Source organism: Ascaphus truei, chromosome 3, assembly GCF_040206685.1.
Source record: "Ascaphus truei isolate aAscTru1 chromosome 3, aAscTru1.hap1, whole genome shotgun sequence".
Classification (NCBI taxonomy): Eukaryota; Metazoa; Chordata; class Amphibia; order Anura; family Ascaphidae; genus Ascaphus; species Ascaphus truei.
Window position 1 is genome coordinate 262,471,183 of NC_134485.1, and position 21,979 is coordinate 262,493,161.

Consider the following 21,979-nt stretch of genomic DNA (forward strand, 5'->3'; position numbering starts at 1 on the left):
TATATATATATATAAATATATAAAAATATAAATATACACACACATTAAAAAAACACAAAATTAGACAGCTATTGACATCTGACTTAAGGCAACTTGTTTTCAACTGATAAGAAAAATACGTGGGCGCATAAATCTATTCAAACACACAGAAATCCATACTATATATGTATATATGTAGGTATGCATGTATCCCGAGAATCTTTTATTTCCTGGTGACATTTGCATAGAGCCATGCGACGGTGCACATGCATTTTGTAAGGCACACGTTTGCGTTTTGCACTCTGCACACGTACTTAATAGCATTTCAGGGCACGGGGTACTGCTGCAGCGCATTCCTTGGCACCGGGGACACTGAATGGGTTAAAGAAGGGGTTTGGAGGACCGCGCGGAGTCCTAGTGAGGCCCGACCCCGGGGTTCAGGGCGGCCGCTAGTGGGCGCTGGAGCTCCGTGTAAAGCAGCTTGTTCAGTGCAGGCGCAGCTACCTGTATCACTCGCTGCACAATGAGTGTTACCAAAGCCCTGATCCTTCCTCGAGGACCGGCAGTAACTGGAACCGCCAGCCTCACGCCTCCTTAGTCGCAGCTAACCCTTTTGATTGTGGAGGGACCTGCAATGCATTGGATAACATTAGATTGCTCAAGGGATCAATAGTACATGTAATCGTGTTTGTAAGACCCCTATATCATGGGTACGGGTCGTTGCATTTGCAATCGTGTTTGTACTGAGAATAAGCCTCTGTGCCGCTGAAGGGGCCCTGATATATGCATACATAAATATATACATATCCACACCTCCTACTACATTGCAGACTGGTGCAAATATCTGTCTGCTTGTTATCTCTTCCCCACTAAAACACCTCTTAACAAAGTGAGATTACCTCCTAGACGTGCTGGAAACTCTTGAGGGGACCAGCCAGGGTCTGTGATAACAATTTTTATTTTATCACCTCTTTGCTTGTCGCAAAAAGTGACACTGCCTTGTGTGACAGTGTGCAGGCCCGTGTTGTACTGCAGTGTGTAAATCAAACAGGCCCCAGGGGGATGTGTGAGCATTGGGGGGTGGGGCACAGGGGAACTAAGTGTCTGCTGGGGAGACAGCCAGTCGGGGCTTTTCATTATTTCATTAACCCCTCCAGTAATATATCAGGTTATACACATAGTAACAAAAATTACTATATATACACACTTTGTTATTGTGTTATTTGTCATACACAGATATTCTTATAGTCTGATAATCTTTAGTCCAAATAAAAAAGGTATTACTGATGTACTCATTTACTTTGCACTATACACCTGGTCAAACACAGCTATTTCTACATAATTCATATATATATATATTCTACAATATATTCTATATACATTCTATAATATAGGGTGAATATATACTGAGAACTAGATGTAAAAAAATACATGTTGCCAGAAAATGAAGGTGATTTACTTAGGTTTCGTACTAATACACAAACCCTGCTCTCTATCATGTATTGTGTGTATGTACATACAGGTCTTAAAGCACATACCTTCAGTTATTAGGCTCACACTTACACTAATTTTTCTCCTCATTTCAGTAGAAAACATATATATATATTGGATCAGTTGTCTTGAGAGGTTAAAGGTAGATAGATTTTGTTTTCAGAAATCTTTCTTACATGGTACAGTATATAAATAGCTTTCCCACTTTATTACTGCCACATTATATTCTGCTTCATTCGAGCACAGTTTCACAATTGTTTTATGCCACTTTGATCATGCTTGTTAAACATCTCCTGAACATTACCATGAATTGTAGGACGTTATACTTTAAGAATACTTAAGTTTATATTTGGAGGCAGGACAAGGGTCTCCATAGCCCCTGTTTACTTGAAACAAGAACGATATATGAGAAACCCTAAGGGGCCTATGTTTCAAGATACAAGAAAGAAAGGCAAATAAAAAGACACATTACACATGCTATTTCACCAAAAGATACTATGTATAATCTTTGGAACCTCGCAGGGTTCTTATGAAACTATTTCAACTCAGCAGAGAAAAGTCCCCTCTTACAATAACATATATGATAAATCAGACACGTCAAAAAAGCCCTCCAGTAGTGCAGTGTAAATGTATATATTATATTCATCCAGTCAGGCCTATCCAGCAGTGCTGAGGATCATCTGTAGCGCTCTCTTTAAATGATCTTTACTTCCCCAAAACGTATTTATTCAGTGGGCTCATGGGATCAGTCATTCTCTAACAAAATAAAGTTTACAGCCCAACGTGGGAAATCTTGCTGGGAACTCCCTTCCGTACAGAGCATCTAGAAGCATATTACAGAGCAGCGACCCTGTGACTTGTAATAAAGTGTACACAGCAGCCGTGAGATCAGGCACATCCCCCGATCTTCTTATTTTAAGGTCACCAACCCACACAGGTTGTTGGTGCCACGAAGCCGGACTCAAATGTATGTACACTCTACATTCACATGTGCAGCTTTGAAATTCTTTAATGGGCAAATCAAGGGAATGAGGTGATTCTGGAGTAATACATCTGGGAAATATAAAATATACAGCATGATATATATATATATATTAGCATTAAGGTCACTGGTGTAATTCGACATTATGCTAATAAACATTGTTCTCTGCCACACACACACACACACACACACACACACACACACACACACACACGTGTTCGAAAGTACAGCATTCATCGTATCCTAATTCCGTATATGTAAGTGTTGTCAATATATGCAGCACGTAACTGAATGTCAATTGCTATCCAAAATAAATTACAAGTTGTCATTGTAGAAATTGAATGACTTTTATTGACATACAATGATCATGTGGAGGCTAAATTATTGTAAGATTTTAAATAAATGCACATATTAGACTATTTTTCATATTCATGTTGTCTCGTCACCGCTGTCTTTTATTAGGCGGCCTTCTTACACCACAGGAAATATTTGATGGTTCTTCACATTTCGGTTACAAAGTTGCTAGAGCTCTAACCATATATCTGATGGGTTTAATCTAAAGACGTTTAACTCTTTCATATTGCTTTCTTTTTACTTTCTCATTATAAAACCCATTCCTATCACAAGAAACTTTTCATATTCAGACAAAAAAAAAAAAAACCCCACAAACAAAAGTAAACCTTGTCTATTTAAATTAGTTTTGGAGGTCTAAGAAAAGAAAAAAGCCGTGGGTCTCAGTGGGTCACGTAATGAATATTAATGAAGTGTATTCAGGATGCTGATGAGTTCATGTAATGTTGTATGGGAGGTCTGTACCTGTCAGACACAATACCCAACCCCAACCCAGACACTCTCTGCCAGGACTCGGGACTGACAGCGAGCGCGGCCAATCAGATCGGCTCGAGCTGACAACCAGCCAATGAGCGGGGCGGGACTGAGAGGGTGGGCTGAGTTTATATGGATACAGCGCCGTGCAGGACGCGGTTACTTTCGTTCAGTAGCGAGTGGCTGAAGGATCAGCAGCTCTCACATTAATCTGCACCAGCAGCAGCAGCGGCAGCACAGCGGCAGCGGGGCTGTGCATAGATCCTCCCGTCCTGCGCAGCTGCCGCAAGCCACTGGCACGCACCGCGGGCAGCTATATACAGCCACCGCAGACAGCGGCATACAGTCACTGCTGGGACCCCAGAGGAGAAGTTCGCTGCGTGGAATTGTCCCCATTGTTTCTCCCCGGAGGCTGGAATACTGAGGGTGTGACACATGGACTGTCCGCTTGTATAGAGCTGGATTAATGCAGCAGAGGTTCTGATCCAGATCATCCACATTCCGGGCCGGTTCCCCGAGGATCCCTGGTAATACACAGGCAAATCAAGAGCAATAAGGGCTGCCGGATGAGGGGTCTCTCTTTTACCAATGTTGCCATTGCAGATGCCTTACGTGGATACAGTGTGTCCGAGCTGGAGTTAGCAGTTTGGAGTTGATTTATTTTCTGCACATTATATCGGGAGTGAGCAAATAACCCGGAGTGAAAACTGATTTACTCCTTTCCTTGCCAGGCAAGCTGGCTGGGTACACAGCTTGCTTATAAGCCTCGACAGTTTTGCCGATCAAGTGCCGGACTCGCTACCACTATATATTTCACTAGAACAAAGTCTGACTGGAGCTAGCAACAGCTTTGCACGTAACATTGCCGGTGCTAGGATCGGGAGGAGCCGGGGACCCCAGACCATGGCATTCAGAAGGGACTCTTTGTGGAAGTACTGCTGGGGAGTTTGGATTCTCTTGGTCAGGACTACTATCTCCAGATCCATAGTGTTAGATCCCATATATTGGAATTCGTCAAACCCCAAGTAAGTTTCTTCACTCTTATTATTGATCGCCTTCAGGATGTATTGTGCTAGTTATCCTAACGTGTATCATGGTGCAGGAGGGGGCTTTGTGGGTCCTTTAACCCCCCTAATTCACAATCAAAGCGTTGCAGGCGTCCTTGATAGCAAATGGGGTTAAACATACAAGCAGAGCAGTGCAATGTGATCAGAAGCAAAGCCACGAATTGCCACTGTGACTTATCAACAGTAACCTATCCCCCTAAGATACTAGGCTTGATCTCCATATGCAATAACATGGCATTTCAAATGAATGAAATAAAGTAGGCACATGGGGTGGGGGGGGGGGGGGGCTGACATTTACTTGAATAAAACCACGGTGAGAGACGGTCTGGTGATCTCCTTGATGTAGGAAGGGAAGGCGGGTAGGATTGTGGTGAGATAGTGGCAGCAGGATAAGGGACCTCTGTAGCCCCGTCTCCTGCTCTGCAGACACTCAGCGATAAGGATCGGCTGATAGCAGCCCCGGCTGCACTCAGCTGCACTCCTATAGGGGGAGGAGGGCTGAGCCGCGGGGGCTGTATCTGGAGGGCAGCCTGCGGGGGGACGCTCGGGAGGGAGGGGGGGACACGTCCTTGATGAGGACACCTTAACCCCCCCCCCTCTTTTTGCTGTCAGAGGGGCCTGCAAATATTGCTTGGGGTTATGCTGATGCGGTGGGAGCCGCATTGCACCCAGATCCGGCCACCTCCTGCCCACGTACCCACCTCACCAGGCGGGTCCTGTGTGCCCTGCCCTTGCTGCTGGGCGCAGCGCAGTTTAGCGGCGCTTGCCTAGGTTAGGGGCAGGGCCGCCCCAGCGGTAGCTTGGCAAGATGTGCCAGCTCCCACTAGTATTTTAAACCAACCGGGCTACTTTGTAATGCCACTGAATGCAGCATTGGCGGAGTAGGCTGCGGGGACGGGTTGGGGGACAGGGCTGGGCGGCCTGTGGGATTATTCAGGTCCATGCATTTCTCCCCACATATAATAAACCCCACACAATGACTTGTCTTCATTCTCTTCTGGAAATGAGATACCCACTTGCTTTTTTTTAACGACTTCATTCAAGCGACTTTAAGTGCAGGTGTTTGACAACAATTAGCAATTTGAGGGGGTTTGAGGTCACCAAAATGTAAGAAATGCTTTATTTCCATTATTATTACTATTATTATTTTTTTTAGGTCAACGCGTTTTCTTTTTGTTCCTCTTCCGCTACTTCGAGAAAGGGAAGTTTAGACCGTAGATTGAGACCACGTACTGTGATCGGGAGTATGTTTAGAGCTGAGCAGATAGGAAATACATACAATGCACTTTGCAGTCCCTGCATATAGATCTAAACACGGATCACCAGTGGATCCACATTAAGTCTTGGGCACCCATTCCAGTATATTTCGAGTTCACTCTATCTTGAACCTGGGTTATTAAACATTTGAATAGACCAGAGGGTGCAGGAAGAAAGTAAGCCAAACAATCACCCGTAAACATGGTATTTGATCATTTTTGGTACCACTCCTTGTTCATTTTTTTTAAATTAAGCAGTAGTCTTGTTTGAAAGCTCAATATCCACGTAGTGGAGATATTTAGAACTCGGACAACATGCAGAAGGTCAAATCTATCTGGAGTAAAAAATACAATGGGACTGAGGCATTGCATATAAATAACAGGGTCTCTGTTCCATGCATAGCAATGCATTATACATGACCCTCTGAGGCTAAATGGGAGATATTAATTGTTGATGTTTCCCCCCTGTTTGGTAATAATAACACAATGTAGACGGTATCTGATGAATGTGAATCTTTATAATCTAACAAGGAAAACCTTATATAATTTAATCTATCCATATTCTGCTCTTCACATACTTAATTTGTTTGGTCTGTTGGTGAAAAAAAGGCAGCTACCTCCCCAACCTCCCTTCCCCAGGGCCAAAAGTATCAGCAGAGCATTTCATAGCAGAATCAGTGTCTCTGTGCTTTGAATGATAATGTGATGTCTTAAACTGTATGTCAAATAACACATTTGGAGGTATAAAGTATATCCCCTAAGCTTTTTTTGGCCCACAGGCACCACTAACAGGGAAAGGGTTAACTATAAAAACAGCCATAATAAAGTTAACTGTTGTACTTCCCAATTCATAGTGATTCAGTAATGATCACAACTGGCAAACTGAATAGTACAAACCGCTTCACTTAATCATTTATAGAATTACATTTTTTAATCATAGAGCCATGCTGTATGTTTTTCAGTTATACATTGTACCCTGTCTGTGAAGTTGTAACTGAGAATATTGTCAGTGCTGGACATATTCAATCAGTGTAACTCCACTGGTTATAAAACACATAAAAAAAAGGCTTGCTTGCCGAATTCGAGGAAATGGAAGGATTCAGAATAGTGATCAATTTAGCCCTACAGAGGTCACTCTTCCAATGCACATATCTGGGCCCTTTACTCCGATTCTCAATGTTCCTGTTTCAGCCTTTCAAGTCCCACTATTTAATAATTTCATCATATTTAGGATCTTTTCATTTGTTTTTTTTTTCTCTCATCACTTTTTGTGAAGTTTGGTAGCTTGCTTTTTTGTAAATTTGTACCTTCACTAATCCTCACCGTCCATTTAAAACCAGCGTTATCTTCATCCTTGAGGGTTAACCTCCTATTTTGTATTATGCCATATCTCGGTTTTTGTTGTGGCCTCCACTTGCACTCTATAATGTCGGTCTACCCTGTCGGTGGTTGTTTTTTAAAATGTGTCCCTGAGTGATTTATAGAATTGCAATTTCTTTTTGTGGAGCCGTTGATTTATAGGCTCCTGGAGGCCAACATGTTTGAGGAAGCTTACATATCAATTAATGATATTGAACTGACATTATGATAGTCACCTTTTTTTTACCTTCATAAGCTGAGCTCGGTTTCAATTGGTATCATACTTGTGTGCATTTATGATCCTGGAATTTCACCCTGGAGATACAATGTGCTTTTACAGCTGTAATGTCACATAGTTGAGGGAATTACAATGTGCATTCATTTATTTGCATTAGCTGGATGGTAGTGGAATATATTTTTAATTTCCAAATAATTGTGAGCTTTTTGCATCCTTTAACTAAGAATGGCAACGCTTGTGAATTCAGCAAAATGATCTCTAGCTGTAAGCTGTAAAAAATGTGACTTTGGGAATATGGAAAAATAATATGTTTTTTTGCTTATTTCTAGTTCTAAAAATGTCTTCTCGCTCTTCCATATAATTAGAAGATTGAGTGCTTTCTTTTGCTTTCATGTTTCCATGTTAAGACCCTTGAAACCAATGGAAAGGGTGCATTATACTTATGACAAACAATTGCTGGGTTGATGAGCTGCACGGGGTAAAAATAAATGCTTCACATTTTGTCACTAATAATTATGATGCACAAATATTTCATAATTATAAGAGATGGATGGAAGTGTAGAGCGTGCGGAAATACACGAAATGCATGCATCGACTATTTTAGGCATTTGTTAACATTATTGCCTTTATTTTATGCTTGGCTAATGCTCTTCTAAAGCAAATGCACATTAAGTATAATTAATACCACAACTTAGACAGGAGACATCCATTTTAGTACTATTTAAAGTGGACACAATTATTATAATTATTTTTCATTTTAAAACATCTTTTGCTGTTTTTTAGATCTTTTAATTAACGTGTAATAATATGCAAATTCGCCTTTAGTAGCAAATAAGTATTAATAAAAATACATTACATGTGTACGGTCTAGATAAACCAGCTATTTCAACTCTTATCCATGTCCATTCATTGTATATTAGATGCCTAGTTTTCTAGGTAAACAAATGCACATTCACTGTTATGTGAATAGGCCCTTGAACTATGCTCTGCAGTTTGCGTTTAGGTTAATCTTGTCGATTTTAATATAGAGGGAGAAGAAAGGACAAAGCACCAGGGGTGGAATTGTTTGTGCTTTTACATGCACATTCCTTACATTTTGTCAGGATGATAAACTGAAGGTAATGGTCCTTGTTTCAAGGGACAACTGAGCGAGCCCTTGAACAAAGTGCCCGCTGAAACCATATCTCAGTCCTTGGTAAACTGCTGTAGACAAGAATGTATTTAGGAATCCTTTCCCTTGGGATGGCCCTTTTAACCCTCACAATTACAGCTTGAAGCTGAAGAAACAAGAGCCGGGGCTAAAATGGTTTGCTAAGCACTTGCATCTAAATCTCAGTCACCCGAAGTTTTGCTGATGACACTTGGTGGACTAAGGCAAACATCTTTAAATTATTATCCTTTACGCAGCTTCGACACCTGCACCGGGAATTAGCTCAGGTGAATTACTGACATCTAGTACATTCAGAAGAGGCTGGGATTTAGGTATACTGATTCTCTTTATCCTACTTGCATGGTTCAGCTGGGGTTTAATTGTTACATTATCTATAGTAATTATCTCCAAGCCTCTTATCGGTAAACCTCGCTCAGGTAAAGCACTTTGTATAGTGCAGTAATTGACTATATATTGTGACTGCAAGACAGGTCGAAATCACAGTTTGTTTTCTAACTTTTCCTTCCAGCTTTCTAGCTTTATTTGAATCCTGTCACCTATCTTGGATTATTCAGTCCACACATGTATGTACTTACGTATGTATATATATATATATATATATATATATATTTATATATATCTATATATATCTATATATATCTATATATATATATCTATAACAATGTTTTCACTTTACCATCACACATTTTTTGTGTGTGCTCATTTCAAATCTAAATCTTACGATAAAGGCCGCACAGTATCATATTATATTTAAAGCGCCCACATTTGCAACGGATCGGCAAGAAGGTATCTGCGTAAAATCCCAATTCTCCATCTTTTGGCTGGATACAAGTTAACGTTATTATCAATCCTTTTATTCTTTATTATCCTAAAAGATAATTGCGGAATTTTTAAGAAATGTTTTTATAACTAAATCATCACGTCATTATACTAAACTGCCTCCAAAAAAAAAGTGGGGGCGTAAGTTGAGTATTTAGTAAAATTGCTGTTGCTGTACATTTTGATATTAGTTTTGGGACTGAATTTGAAATGCTATGGAACACAATTATCACCAAGTGGCATTGGATAAATATAGTTCAAATCCCCCAAAGCTTTTGATTACTGTGGAGATGTTAAAAACAAATATATAATTAAAAATACTTATACTTTAGAAAAAGGTGGCCAACAGCTACATTTAACCTATGAAATATGCTACTGACATTATATTACTTTGGGCCTAGAATGGACTGCCCCTCTGAGTGATACTGAGCCAATAAATACAGGAATACTTCATTCTGATAAGCAATCATCGATTATTTGGGCCTAATATTCAACTGGCTTATGTTATTACAAAGCCAAGTCAGTTTTTTGTTTTACTTTGTTATAGATTAATAGACCTAATTTAAACCAGTATGTCTGCAAATTTGAACGAGTCATGGTATTCTACCTATTCGGTACCATCACACTTCGGCCAATGTTTAAAAGGCAGCGTCACTTCTGAATGGTGCGCTTACTTGCAAATGAGAAGAAAGTCAGTGATTACATTGTTCACGAGGGCCTAATCTTTTCCTTCCTTGGTGGCTGACATAAGGAAAACCTGTTTTTCAGGTCATCTAGCATCCATTTTTCGCAGACTTGCTTATGAGTTCAGTCTTTGTGTGGTTTTCTGGGGACCAAAATGGGTGTGTTCACATGTTTAAAATATTTGGCTGCAGATATGCAGAGCCATAGGCTTCTGCCCAGCGTTGTTCCCTCCCCCCTTCCACCCAATGGTATATGAAAAGCAAATGGAGGGATGGCAAATGGCTAGTGTTAGAACAGCTTGGAAAAACTCCCGTGGCTTCATTGTCTCTGTAAAGCCCAAGAAAACAAAGACATGAGCAATTCGGCCCCTTCTCTCGTGATGGAAAATGTAAACCGTTCACACGGCTTTCCTGTTTGACTTGTTTAATTCTCATTTTAAATTCCGAACCGTACCAGCCATGTGAACTCTGAAGATTTCTTTAGTAATCCATTTTGTAGTTTCGATTTAAAAACAAAGCTGACACAATTTGCTTTTATTTTTAGGCAAATCAACCCCTGGTCATAGTTAATAAGGGGATTACATCCCAGGCTAGATCTATACAGAGGTAATGTAAATCAAGGACAAAGTATAAAGAAACTGATCCCTTTTGATTGAAGTGTGGTAAAAAGGCATAGAGAAACTAACAGCAGTAATCTGATTGTATGGCAATAAAACCACCATTTCTTTCTGTCTTCCAGATGAAAAAAAAAAATTAAGGTACTAATGCAGTTCCTAAGATGTAAAGGCAGATAAATTCTGCTACCATGGCAACATATAGATTAGCTTGATGTTAGAAGTGACACGTTTCTGAAAGGGGTGTTGGAACTAAAGGCCTCGCTTGGGGCTGTTGGGTATTATGTGAGGAGTGCAGAAAACTTGGAAGCAAGGATTAGACAGCAGGAGTAAAAATGCTTGTCTGCTTGTGGCTTTATGCATGGATACGTCATTCAGTGTCAAAAGAGTCTGCAATGCAATGCAGGGGTTAAATCAGCAGATTGCCCAATTCTGGCATGTAAAATGTTGCAGCTATTTTGCATTTTCTTTCATTTTGATCTCTCTTATTAATGCCTCAGATTATTTTTCTTGGAAGGTTTTCTCTTAGCTCCTGGAGCTCTGGCAAACGCAGCAGCAAGTGACAATTCTATGGGATTAGGCAGTATACTGGGAGGGTCTTCTGTATATGTTGGCTCTAGGCAAGCACATGCTGAGAAGCAGCAGAGAGCAGAGAGTAGGTAGGACAGGGGTTATCTGAATAGAATATAGAGGCCTTTTGATTTCAGCCATCTTTTCCAATACAGCAGGTCTGAATGTCACCACCACATTGGATGAGCAAAGATAAACTCGCCACTTTGTCTTTATTACTTGATACAAATCTATCCAACAAAGTCCACGTTTTCAACCTGGGAAAAACATGTTGTTTATATTAAAATAGGCCATTTGCTTGCAATAATCAAGGTTAAATACGGATTTATGTTCACTTGTACAAGAGCAGCACAGAATGTCACACAAAATGAGTCAGGTATTCCTTTATTTCAAGTAATTGGTTTTGTTATGCAATTTATGCATTGAAAAGCAATAAAAAGAAAGATAATTTCCTGACTTTTGCTCTGCAGCTGACACAGCCTTGTAAAATAAAGCGAGGGGGGGGGGGGGGGGGAGGGGGGAGAGAGAACTCTTTCACTTTTGTGTCTCTCTGCACTTTGTCATTGTGGACACAAGATACATGAAGGAGTGACACTAAGGAGGTCTTTAAACATCATGCTGAGCTGCAGTCTTACAGGTGCAGGACAAATAAAGAATATTTGTTTTATGGCTTGGCTGATTGTGTGCTAGTAGAATAGAATTCTTTATGACTGAAGGATAGATCAGACTGAGAGAAAACACAGAAGCCAACAGTAACTGTGCTTGTCTGCACGAATAATCCTACACACACTTTTTTGATTAAGTGTGTCTCAGATGATTTCATTAAATCATGTTTCTTGGCAGCACGGCTTGGACGACTTTCCAGGTTTTTACATCTTCCTTTGTTGCTGGGAATTCCAAAACAGATACCTAACATTTTAGGTTGGGGTTCAGCCTAACATTGCGCTGTAATATTGCATGTTTTTGCTGGGAAATTAGTAAATTTGAAATGAGCAAATCGCCATACAACCGGAGAAACAGCATGCCAAAGTCAGGTGTTTTTGTCCCTCAGTCAGATTGTAAAAAGGAGTATGTTACAATATACTGAAAGTATAAATATATGTTACAATATACTGTTTTGCCAAATATGTTTTTGCATAACATGGATATTTAACCTTTAAAAGTCTTATATACAACCTTTAGGCCAAGTCCATAGTGCAGGTGAGCACGCGCGACAGAGTGCATGGTGTTGCAAGCGCCTGTCGCCCGAGCAATCTGTGGACTTCAGATCGCTTGCGATGGGAAGTGGGGGGGGGAGGGGGAGCGGGGAGGGCGTGGCAGTGACATCATAAGGCTGCTTCGCACTCATTGGCTGAACCGCCCACATGATGCGGCCGCCGCTCGCCGCCGCACCAAAGATCAGCAATCTTGTCTTTTGGAAATGCTGCCGTGCTGTCGCGATTCTCGCGCGCACTAGGGCTCATAGAGGAGCCGTCTCTTGCTGACACCTCGCGCGCGGTCACGATCACTATGCACGAGGCCTTAGGCCGAGTTCAGGGTGGATGCTACGCGATGTGCGCGCGCTTGCATACGCGCTCACGTCCTTCGCAATTTCGGGTTGTTCGATGGGAGTTTTCAAACTGAAAACTCCACCGGCAGCAAAGTGCTGCGTTGACGCTGCTACTTTTTGCCGCTACAACCCAAAATTATTTTGGGGTCTGCAGTCGCGTCACGTGAGCTGGTTCAGCGAACCAGCTCCGTGACACGTTCGCCACGCCCTCAAACGCCGCAAACCCAACTCCTGCAGCCAAGGCACAGATCGCTGGGCTGCGGAGGCGCGCACGGACGCTCGCGGCCGTAGCATCCACTCTGAACTCGGCCGTAGGAACAGTTTTTGGAGCTGTACCAACATAAACTACAAATAATCGTATGTATGTATATATATATATATATATTCTAGAATTTGATTGATTTAACTGGTGAGAATTTCATTTTAAAAGAGGTTTAAGTATGGAATTTCTCTTTTTTTGTTTTTGTTTTTACTGCAGGAAATGCACTAAGTTTAATAGTGTGTTGCAGTGTACATTTTGCAGCAAATGAGTTAATTTACAAGCTGCTTACATAGAAGTGCCTTGCAACTTGGCAATGTTTAGTAAGGGGCCATTCAGTGAAATTGTTTATGGAGAACAGACTATTCTGTGAGTGTGTGTCCAGCATTCTATATATATGTATGTGTGTGTTTGTATGTGTGTGTGTCCAGCAAGCTTACTGCCTCCAGTAGTCTTTGAAATGCAGACTGGTGCACATTTATGGCATCCAAATGACAAAGGGAGAAACTGAATGACTCTGGCCCCATGCTTAGTTTTGTAATAAGGGTTACAGTGCTTAAATAATTGATGCAAAGCAGTGTACTCTCACTTCCAACCATAATTGGCTATTTTGCTTTAGCGTTTATCTGTCATGTCACATATGAGAAATGTTGTAACATAAGAATGCTTGAATTTGGGTAAAGCACTGGACAGGGAAGCATTTCTGCATTGTGTCCTATTCGCCAGGTGCTAGGTAATCCTATTTATGTTGTCCCTACAGAAAATCAGCAGCAGGCTGTTACAATGCTATTCACTTGTCTGCATTAATTCAAAGATTCTTACAGTCCAGGAGATTTGGCAGCTAGCAAAACTGCGTTCTTGTGATTTCAAGCATAGAAAAATGTAGATGAAATCCTTAACAAGGGAGAAGAGAAACATATGACATCAATCACCCTTTGAACAAAATTAGAGAATAATAGCCATAATGAAGCTTTCATTAATGATCATGTCTTCTGATGCATCAATAAGGAGATTTTACAAAAAAAATCAGCATCCAAATAGGGTTTGCACAGACAGAACATTTTCTTCATGTAACAATTGAAAATCCTTCATTTAATATTTCGCTATGTAGTGGGTTTCTCCGCAGTGTGGTAACACCTGGCATAGCAAAAGGTGAGCATACATGGCCTGTGTGATAGGGTATTACAAGGCCTTGCTGTGAGTCACACATTTATTCTGTGTCTTACAAACCAAATTCTTTATCTATGATGTAGGACACATTGAATGCATAATAATCTGTAGATGGGAGTTGAATTTTTATATGTATTAGTCATCGGCTTTCTCCCCCTGAACATTTTCAGAATTGGTTTCAAAGTACAAGACTCGTATGTGTGTTTGTTTTTTTGGCAGCTGTGACCAACCAACACCCAGTATTTCCTTGCACTACATGGCTGTTAATTACAATGCCGCTGATTTAAACTTTAGTTTAAAAGTCAAGCTCCTTTTCTGGCTTCCAGCAGAGTTCTCAGCCTACTGAGTGACCAAAAACATTGCTGTGTTGTAAATCTATCATTTATGATGTATGAACATATATATATATATTTTGGGGGGTGAGGGGGGGGGGGGGCGAAGACTGAAGTCAAAATACTGTCCTAAATGGTTCCAAACAATGAAAGAATGCGCCACACATTACTGTGGGGTTGGTGGTGAGACACAAGGGTCTCACCATAAAAGAAGAGAACTAAGTAAGCAGGAAGGCGAGCAATTCTGGAAAACAGAGGGCATTTAGCATGATATACTGTAAATGTGCATAACACAAACATACATTTAATTGAAAGTGACACTAAGTTGAAATGGAAAATAGATATATTTTTTGGCACACAGAGTGGACCCTAATGCAGATCCTTAAAGGTTTGGAGATTTGTATATATAATAGTGGTAGGTATTAAGATGTCTCTGGTTTGTAAGGGGCTTAAATCACCCTTTCACTGAGAGTTGCATTTTCTTTCAGATAGCCAAGGAGATGATGTCAGCAATCAGTCTAGTTTAAGCTTAGGTGTGCATGTGAGCTCCGGAGAAAAGATGACTTGTTTTTCTTACGTCTAGTCACAATTAAATGTCATTTTATATTGGGTTTGGGAACTCTGCCAGCTTTCACCCTGTCAGGGTTGAGAAGGCTCCAATCATGTCCAGGCCTATTTCTACTCAAACTGGAATCCTGGCTCTTTGCCTGTTGATGTGTTCAACCAGACCCATCTGGCTTTTGATGTTCTGTAGTTCCCAAGCAGTTTATTTAACCATTGTATTGCTGCGGCAGTGCAATGCATTGTATGTACTTTCAGAACCTAAAGAGGCACAACACACTTTTTACATGACGGCAGATTTCACTGATGAAAAAATGACACTAAACAAGGTATGTCATACTGATTATATATGGTGTCGGCCCCCATCCTCCCCTCAGACCCATACCTATAACAAACATTGGAATACCAAATGCAGTAGTTTCATTGTAATTGTTTAGATATGGTTCTAGTGCTGTAGGCATGCATAATGTGGGACAGCAGCTGTATCTAGTAGACAGAACACACATATTTTTTGCAGGGTGGGGGGGTCTGTTTTAGACGACACTCTCATTCTAATCTATAGCATTGCTTTATAGTTGCACATTTAATTTAATGGCAATCATAAGCATGACATGCTTTTTCATAACAGTCTCCCTTACTGCATCTAAATATCAACATTTTAACAAAAACATGTTTGCCTCCTCCACATATTGCTATCTTTGTTTTTTTTATTGTGTTTCTTTGTGTGAACTGAAACATGTGTCATGCGAGGCAAAGTAATAGACATTTGCAAGGCATTCATTTTGTTTCCAAAGTCCTGGGACGTCAGGACATTAGAGGTCAGCCTCCCTCTGCGGCTGGTAGGGCCGGTGGCCCAACAATGCATGCCTGTTCTGCGCATAATAAGGGACAGAAAATGAAGTAATATGGCTATTATACAATCACGGCTTCATGAGATCCTTAAGTTCAAGCTCACATTTTCTTCATCATTTCCTGGAGCATTAAGGTGGAGTGATTGCAGGGGAGAGGTGAAGAGTGGAACATTTTCTTGATGAAAGGGAACAAAATGCAGCCAATTAAAAGAAAGAGAGAATGGTGCTGCATACTTTGAAATTACAGCCTGGCCTCAGATTTATTCACATCGTATCAGCTAATATCACTTGAACTATAACTAAGCCCACTTCTGTCAATATATCGCTAGCCTCTTCCACCCTGGCCATTTCCAACTGAAAGTGCCTATTGTCTGGCCACTTCATACACATGTTAACTCATCCTTGTCCAGAAGAGCATCCTGCAAACCTTGGGTATAACCAACAGCTTTCATTGGTACGGCAGAAACGCCGTAAAACAGAATGCTGTATTATTTATCTGTAAAACGGCAATCCCGACAAACGTTTCATGTGTTAGATTGGAGGGCAGAGCAAGAAAAACTGAAGCCCTCCTAAGCTGTTCTGGGTTTTTTTCCCTTCAGACTATATAAAATCATATTATTGATTAGTTCTCATTCTTGTCACCTCTGTGAGAGGAAAAAGTAGACAAACTCCAGAGTGCATAAAACAAAATAGAAATCCACCTTTTATAAATGCTGCACTTTAAAAATGAAGTAGAGAGACTGGCACCTACAGGCGTCCAATTGGTTAATAAAGTATGTTATGTGCATATGTATGCGAATGATTGTCATTTAATCTGGCGAGAGCAGAAAATCATAGACACACATTTCTTTATTCACTGATGCAATGCAAATATGTCATTCCCATTTGAAAAACTTATTTTCTTTTTGACAGTGTTTCAGATGTCACATGAGAAATGAAATCAGGTTGCATTATTAAAGGCCTTGTCATTGTTTGCCTTGCGCCTCGCCTGTACATAACCAGACAGGCCCCACCCTCTGTCACAGACTGGTTTGGAGCATTGCTACTGTGAACAAGACTGTACAGGTGCAAATTATCTGCAGATGGGAGTAATAGAAAGCTCCAGGTTAGCCCCATGTTATTGGGTGGAGAAGTGATTTGCTCTTCTGGTTATACAGCATGGTGAATCCAAATGGCCAATTGACTATTTCTGCTTCCCACCCACCCCCCCCCCTCCCTCTGTCAATCATCTTTATCTTTAGATTTATGGTGCCCTTGTCCAGTCAGTTGTTTAACAGGTGCCAGCTGGTTTTGGTTAACCAAAGCAAACATTCCCCTATGTTCTATGAGAGGTGCTGATGGTTTGGGGTGGCTAACTCCTTAGAAACTATGAGCTCTCTCCCTACTTTCATGGGCTTGTAGTATTTTAACATTTTCCCCTTCTTTGTAATTGTGGCCGCACTGCAGCGGTAGCATCATCCTGTTATAATGCAGTCATTGCATAAACTCCTGCTTATACGAAGACCAAGTACTCATGTTCTCATCAGCACTGGGGAATTGTTTAGCGTTGGGTATAACTCCGCTGACTTTTAAAATTCCCCCGAGAGTCTATGTCTGCGTGGGGGTGTAACAGGACTTATGGTATCAAAGGGAGTCGGTTTTCATTAGAGTTCAGGTTCAATTGTGCAGTCCTGTAGGCTGTGAAATGTAATATTATTTTTACCTGTATAGTAATTGTGGAATGACAGAGGGAAATTGATTACGTTTGGACAAAAGTGTACACAGCAGCTTATTCTTTGTCAAGAAGAACTTGAGGTCACTTGGTGCAAGAAGAGCCCCCTCTAGCTATATTGGTATACATTACTATTTCGTAAATAATTGTGCATTAGAGTGTGGCCCTATTGCCTCCAGACAATACATACATGTGCAGCTAGAACAATCCACAAAGGCACTTACTTGCTGAACTGGTTAGTTTCCTATCTTACTACTTGAATCTCTGCACCACCAGTATCGTGACAATGTTTTCTTGCCACTGCGTGAAGTTGTGGTTTGAAAAACACCCACACGTTGTCCTCGGGCTTTCATCGAACGCAGCCACGGCTCTTAAGCTGGGTATGGCCTTATGCTGTCCCTTTTTTAAATTAATTTGAAATTAAAGATAATCTTTTTCTTACAAAATGGAGAAGAGCCATCTGTGATAACAAGACGGCATTACTCCCCCCAAGTGGAGGCACACACAGCTTCTGAGAAAAGAAAATAGTTTCATGCAAGCTTTTAATTATTGGCTTGCTTCATAAAACAGATTGTAGGCAAGACGAATGTAATGCCGTCTTTGGGTTTTATGGTTTTATGTGTGTGTATAGTAGCTAACTAACAGCACTTATGATGGTCTATCTACCAAATAAATTCCCTTTTCTTTCACTCATCTGACTGCTGTTCGAGTGCAAAAGGGGGCAGCACCGTGCTGTTTCTCATCTGTATATATTTTGCATTTCTTGGTTAACTTTCGCCGTCGATATTTTGTTCATCTAAAGCCTCTTATTGTTTTATTTGATACAAGACTGTAAATATTTTCTTTCCCCTGCAAAATGTGTCCTTACACAATTTTGTCACCAGACAGGAGTGCCTGCAACACACACTCCACCCTTGTTTGGTTGCCTGCCCTTTCATGAATAGGAGCTGCAGAGTTTTTTGTTTTGCATCGAGTTTAAAATCTGTGAATTTGGATACACCGTGGAGAACAAAAGGGGTTCCCCATTGGGTTTAAAACCCCCTCTTTTTTTTTTTTTTGCTAAGTGACCGGCAGCCTCTTCAGAATGTGGGATGCTGAGCTGAAGTGCTGTGCTGAGTTGAAGTGTGTAGCAGTGTCATGGGTCAAGAGCTGGCCCTCATCCCGTGCAGAAAGCATCATTTATCAAGAGTAACTAGAAAGAGCAACTAATTACAGTGCACCGCTGATTGCTTGTGCATTTACAGATATCAGAGTGGCTCAGCTTACTCTCCAATCGTTATCTTGTTCAAGAGCTTTTCAGTCCTTCAGTGCTAGGAAAATTTATTATGGGAGCAAAACAAAAAATAGATTTTTGCCGTCCCCCCGCCCCCCTTCTCCTTTGCCTAGTTCCGCAGTGTGCAAGATTTTGGCAAACGATTGCATTTGTGGAAATATTGTTTCAGGCCTTTTTCGTTATCACAAAGTTTTGCGCGACCATGAGGTGCAAGCCCGTCAGATATTGGAAAGAGACGGCCCATATTTACTAAGCGGTGCTATTCCATACGAACACTTCCAGCGCTGGAAGACGCCTTTAAAGCCTATTCAAGTGAATGGGGCCCCATAAGGTGTCTTCCGGTGCCGGATGGTGTTTTGATAGTGTAGCGCTACTTGGTAAATGTGGCCCTAAATCCTTTAAACCCTGTACACAATGCAATACAGCACTCTTCATTTCCTTCCAGGGGGGAATGGGTTAATAGTATACAAGTAGCCTGAATGTTCCGTTAACCCTTTGTTGCCAGGAAGCCCTATAATCCCTTTGCCCTGTAGATCAGTACTGATAAGAGGTTTACGTTGGCAGCGTGACTCTGGATAATAGCTGCAGGGAAATAAGCAATGTTCTTGTGTGGCTCTGATTACACACAATGTTAACTAACAGAAGCCGTTACTATAAAGTTAGCAGATCAAATAGGCTTGAATGTGACATACGAAATTGCTAGGCCAAACATGGTGCCTTTCTGCTGACATGAGAATTGATTTAGCAATTAATAAACCTACCTGGTGGCCTCCTTGAGTTTTAATACGAAGGGATTCCTGGCTTAGAGCTTTGTTCTCAGCCTTTAATATTTTAATGAGCCTGCAGGCTTGGCTGCTTACAAATGAGTAGGGTTTTCTAAGTGTGGTGTTTAATGTTCCTGCTCCGCAAAGGATGTTGATTAGAAGGTTCTTGTTTCAATTTCCCACAGGCATTCTCCCTTAAGCAATATCTACGGAGAAGCCTAGTTGCATGGATGCGGTAGCTTACTGTTTCCCATAGACATAAGGCTTATTGTAGTCAGTGTCCAGAATTTAAAGAGCTGCTTGATTGTGTAGTTTAACTATTATGGTTTTGAAGACAGAGCCCTTCTATTTAAAGCAAGGTCAATATTGTAAATGGTTATTTGAAGTCAAATCCACAGTGCCCGGGGAAGGCATTTTTAATCTAAGATAGAAACACTTGTTTGGTCAATAAAAGCAACTAATTTGTTGTGTCAAATATTTCTAGTTGAAAAAGTCTGAATTAGCAGTCACCGTGAAGGTAAAAGGACACAAGCCAAGAAGGTACGAATACACCAATAGCTTTTTTTTATTTTTTAAATCCTTATTTTCAGATACTGTGCAAAGTTAAGGTTTTCCTGGACTGCTGTTGAATCATACACAGTTCTGCTTATCATAGCAATCAAAGTGTAAAGACTATTCTACGGCTTCAAAATAGACACAAAGAATTTGGAGACAGATTCTCAGCGCTGTTATAAATAGGGCTGTAAAGACGAGGATGCCCTGACTGTGACCTATGCCCTTTATACACTCCAGCATTTTCAATATAACGGGTCTATACATTTTTGGGGGTGGCTTGAATGAGGTCAAGACTTTTTTTTTTTTCCCTCTCCTCTTGCCTTTCTCAGTGGAATTATAAACAACTAACCACTAAACCCAGTGAGGTAGGTAGGCCATAGGCTGCAGTTATCGCAGCCGTCTCACATGCTGAAGGGATCACGGGTCAGATTCGCCAAACTCCGATGCACAGTACCGCCCCCAGAGCTGACGTTACCTGCCATTCCAGGTGACGGAAGTTCACGCTGGGTTGGGGGGGGGGGGTGATACACAGGGATTCATCAAATTGTGATGAAGGGTATCTGAGGATATTAACGTTTCCATACACATTGAAATAAGAAATGACCATATAAAAATAACTTGACCCTTTTGCTGCCAAACGGCACCCCGGACGTGTTACTTTGCACAGCGTGGCATGACCCGCTGTCAATGAAAGGGTTACATTATATACCCACTAATAACTTTTATGTTAAAAACGTGTGTGTGTGTGTAAATACGCCTTGGGCATATTTTTATTTTTTACCTCCGTTCTCTAATTACTTTGTAGTAAAATTATACAGAATATTTTGATATGCTGCATGTCCACTGGAGTTATTTCTTCTGAGTGCTAACATAACTTAAATAGCCCCTCACCAGGCCTGGCATTGTGATATGTGTAGACTTGATGCTTTCATGAAAACCTACAGTAGTTATCAGATATCATTCCCACTTTAAGAATGTTTTGGTTCTGTGTTGAAGAGAAACCTGGGGATTGTTGACGACAACTGTAATGCATGTTTACCAATTCTGATTGGCTCTTGATTGATTTCTCATACACCTTTCTTTTTGTTTAGATTCCTCCCTGAAAAAGGGCTGATACTGTACCCACAAATTGGAGATAAACTGGACATTATTTGCCCCAAAATGGACTCCAAATCTGCTGGCCAGTATGAGTATTACAAAGTCTACATGGTGGATAAAGATCAAGCAGAAAGCTGTACGATTAAAAAGGACAACACGCCTTTGCTGAACTGTGCTAAGCCAGATCAAGATGTGAAATTTACTATCAAGTTTCAAGAGTTCAGCCCAAATCTCTGGGGCCTGGAATTCCAAAGGAACAAAGACTACTACATCATATGTACGTATACCTCACACCGGTTTTTTTTTTTTTTTTTTTTCTCGAGTGAAATCCTAGTTTGTTGGAAGATGTTGTGTACCATTTTAATTAGAGATGAGAAAACTGGATTGTCTCGCATTTTAAACCCCAAATCCGTATTGCGGTGTAAAATCCACAAGCCGTTTTTGGTTGTTTTTAATCCGCGCAGATTCATCAAAATCTACCCCTGGATACAACCGGGGACGGATTTGTAGAATCCAATCCATGGATTTAGCAATCCGTTGGCGGATTCTTTAGAATCCACTGCTGATTGGATTCTACAAATCCGTCCACGGGTTGCAGAATCCGCAGAGTGTATTGGTAATAATAATAAAAAATTTGCATAATGCAAATCACACTTTTTAAGATTGATCCAAAGGAACCGGCCGATCGGCTACAGATCCAAATCCGCCCCCAAAAATTGCCCATCTCTAATTTTAATGTGTAAATAACGTTTGTTTTGTTGTTTTTTTTTTAAATGTATACTCTTTCTTTCCATGCACATCT

At 40.9% G+C, this 21,979-nt stretch overlaps 1 protein-coding gene across 1 annotated transcript in view; it reads left to right on the top strand.

Moving 5' to 3' along the window:
* The first annotated feature begins 3,452 nt into the window (after positions 1-3,452).
* LOC142489629 (ephrin-B2-like) overlaps positions 3,453-21,979 on the top strand; it is a 38,845-nt gene continuing 20,318 nt past the window's right edge. The window contains exons 1-2 of the mRNA XM_075590731.1: positions 3,453-4,302; positions 21,171-21,454. Of these exons, the coding sequence (XP_075446846.1) occupies positions 4,181-4,302; positions 21,171-21,454 (406 nt within the window). The 5' untranslated portion in view covers positions 3,453-4,180. The remainder of the gene's footprint in view (positions 4,303-21,170; positions 21,455-21,979) is intronic.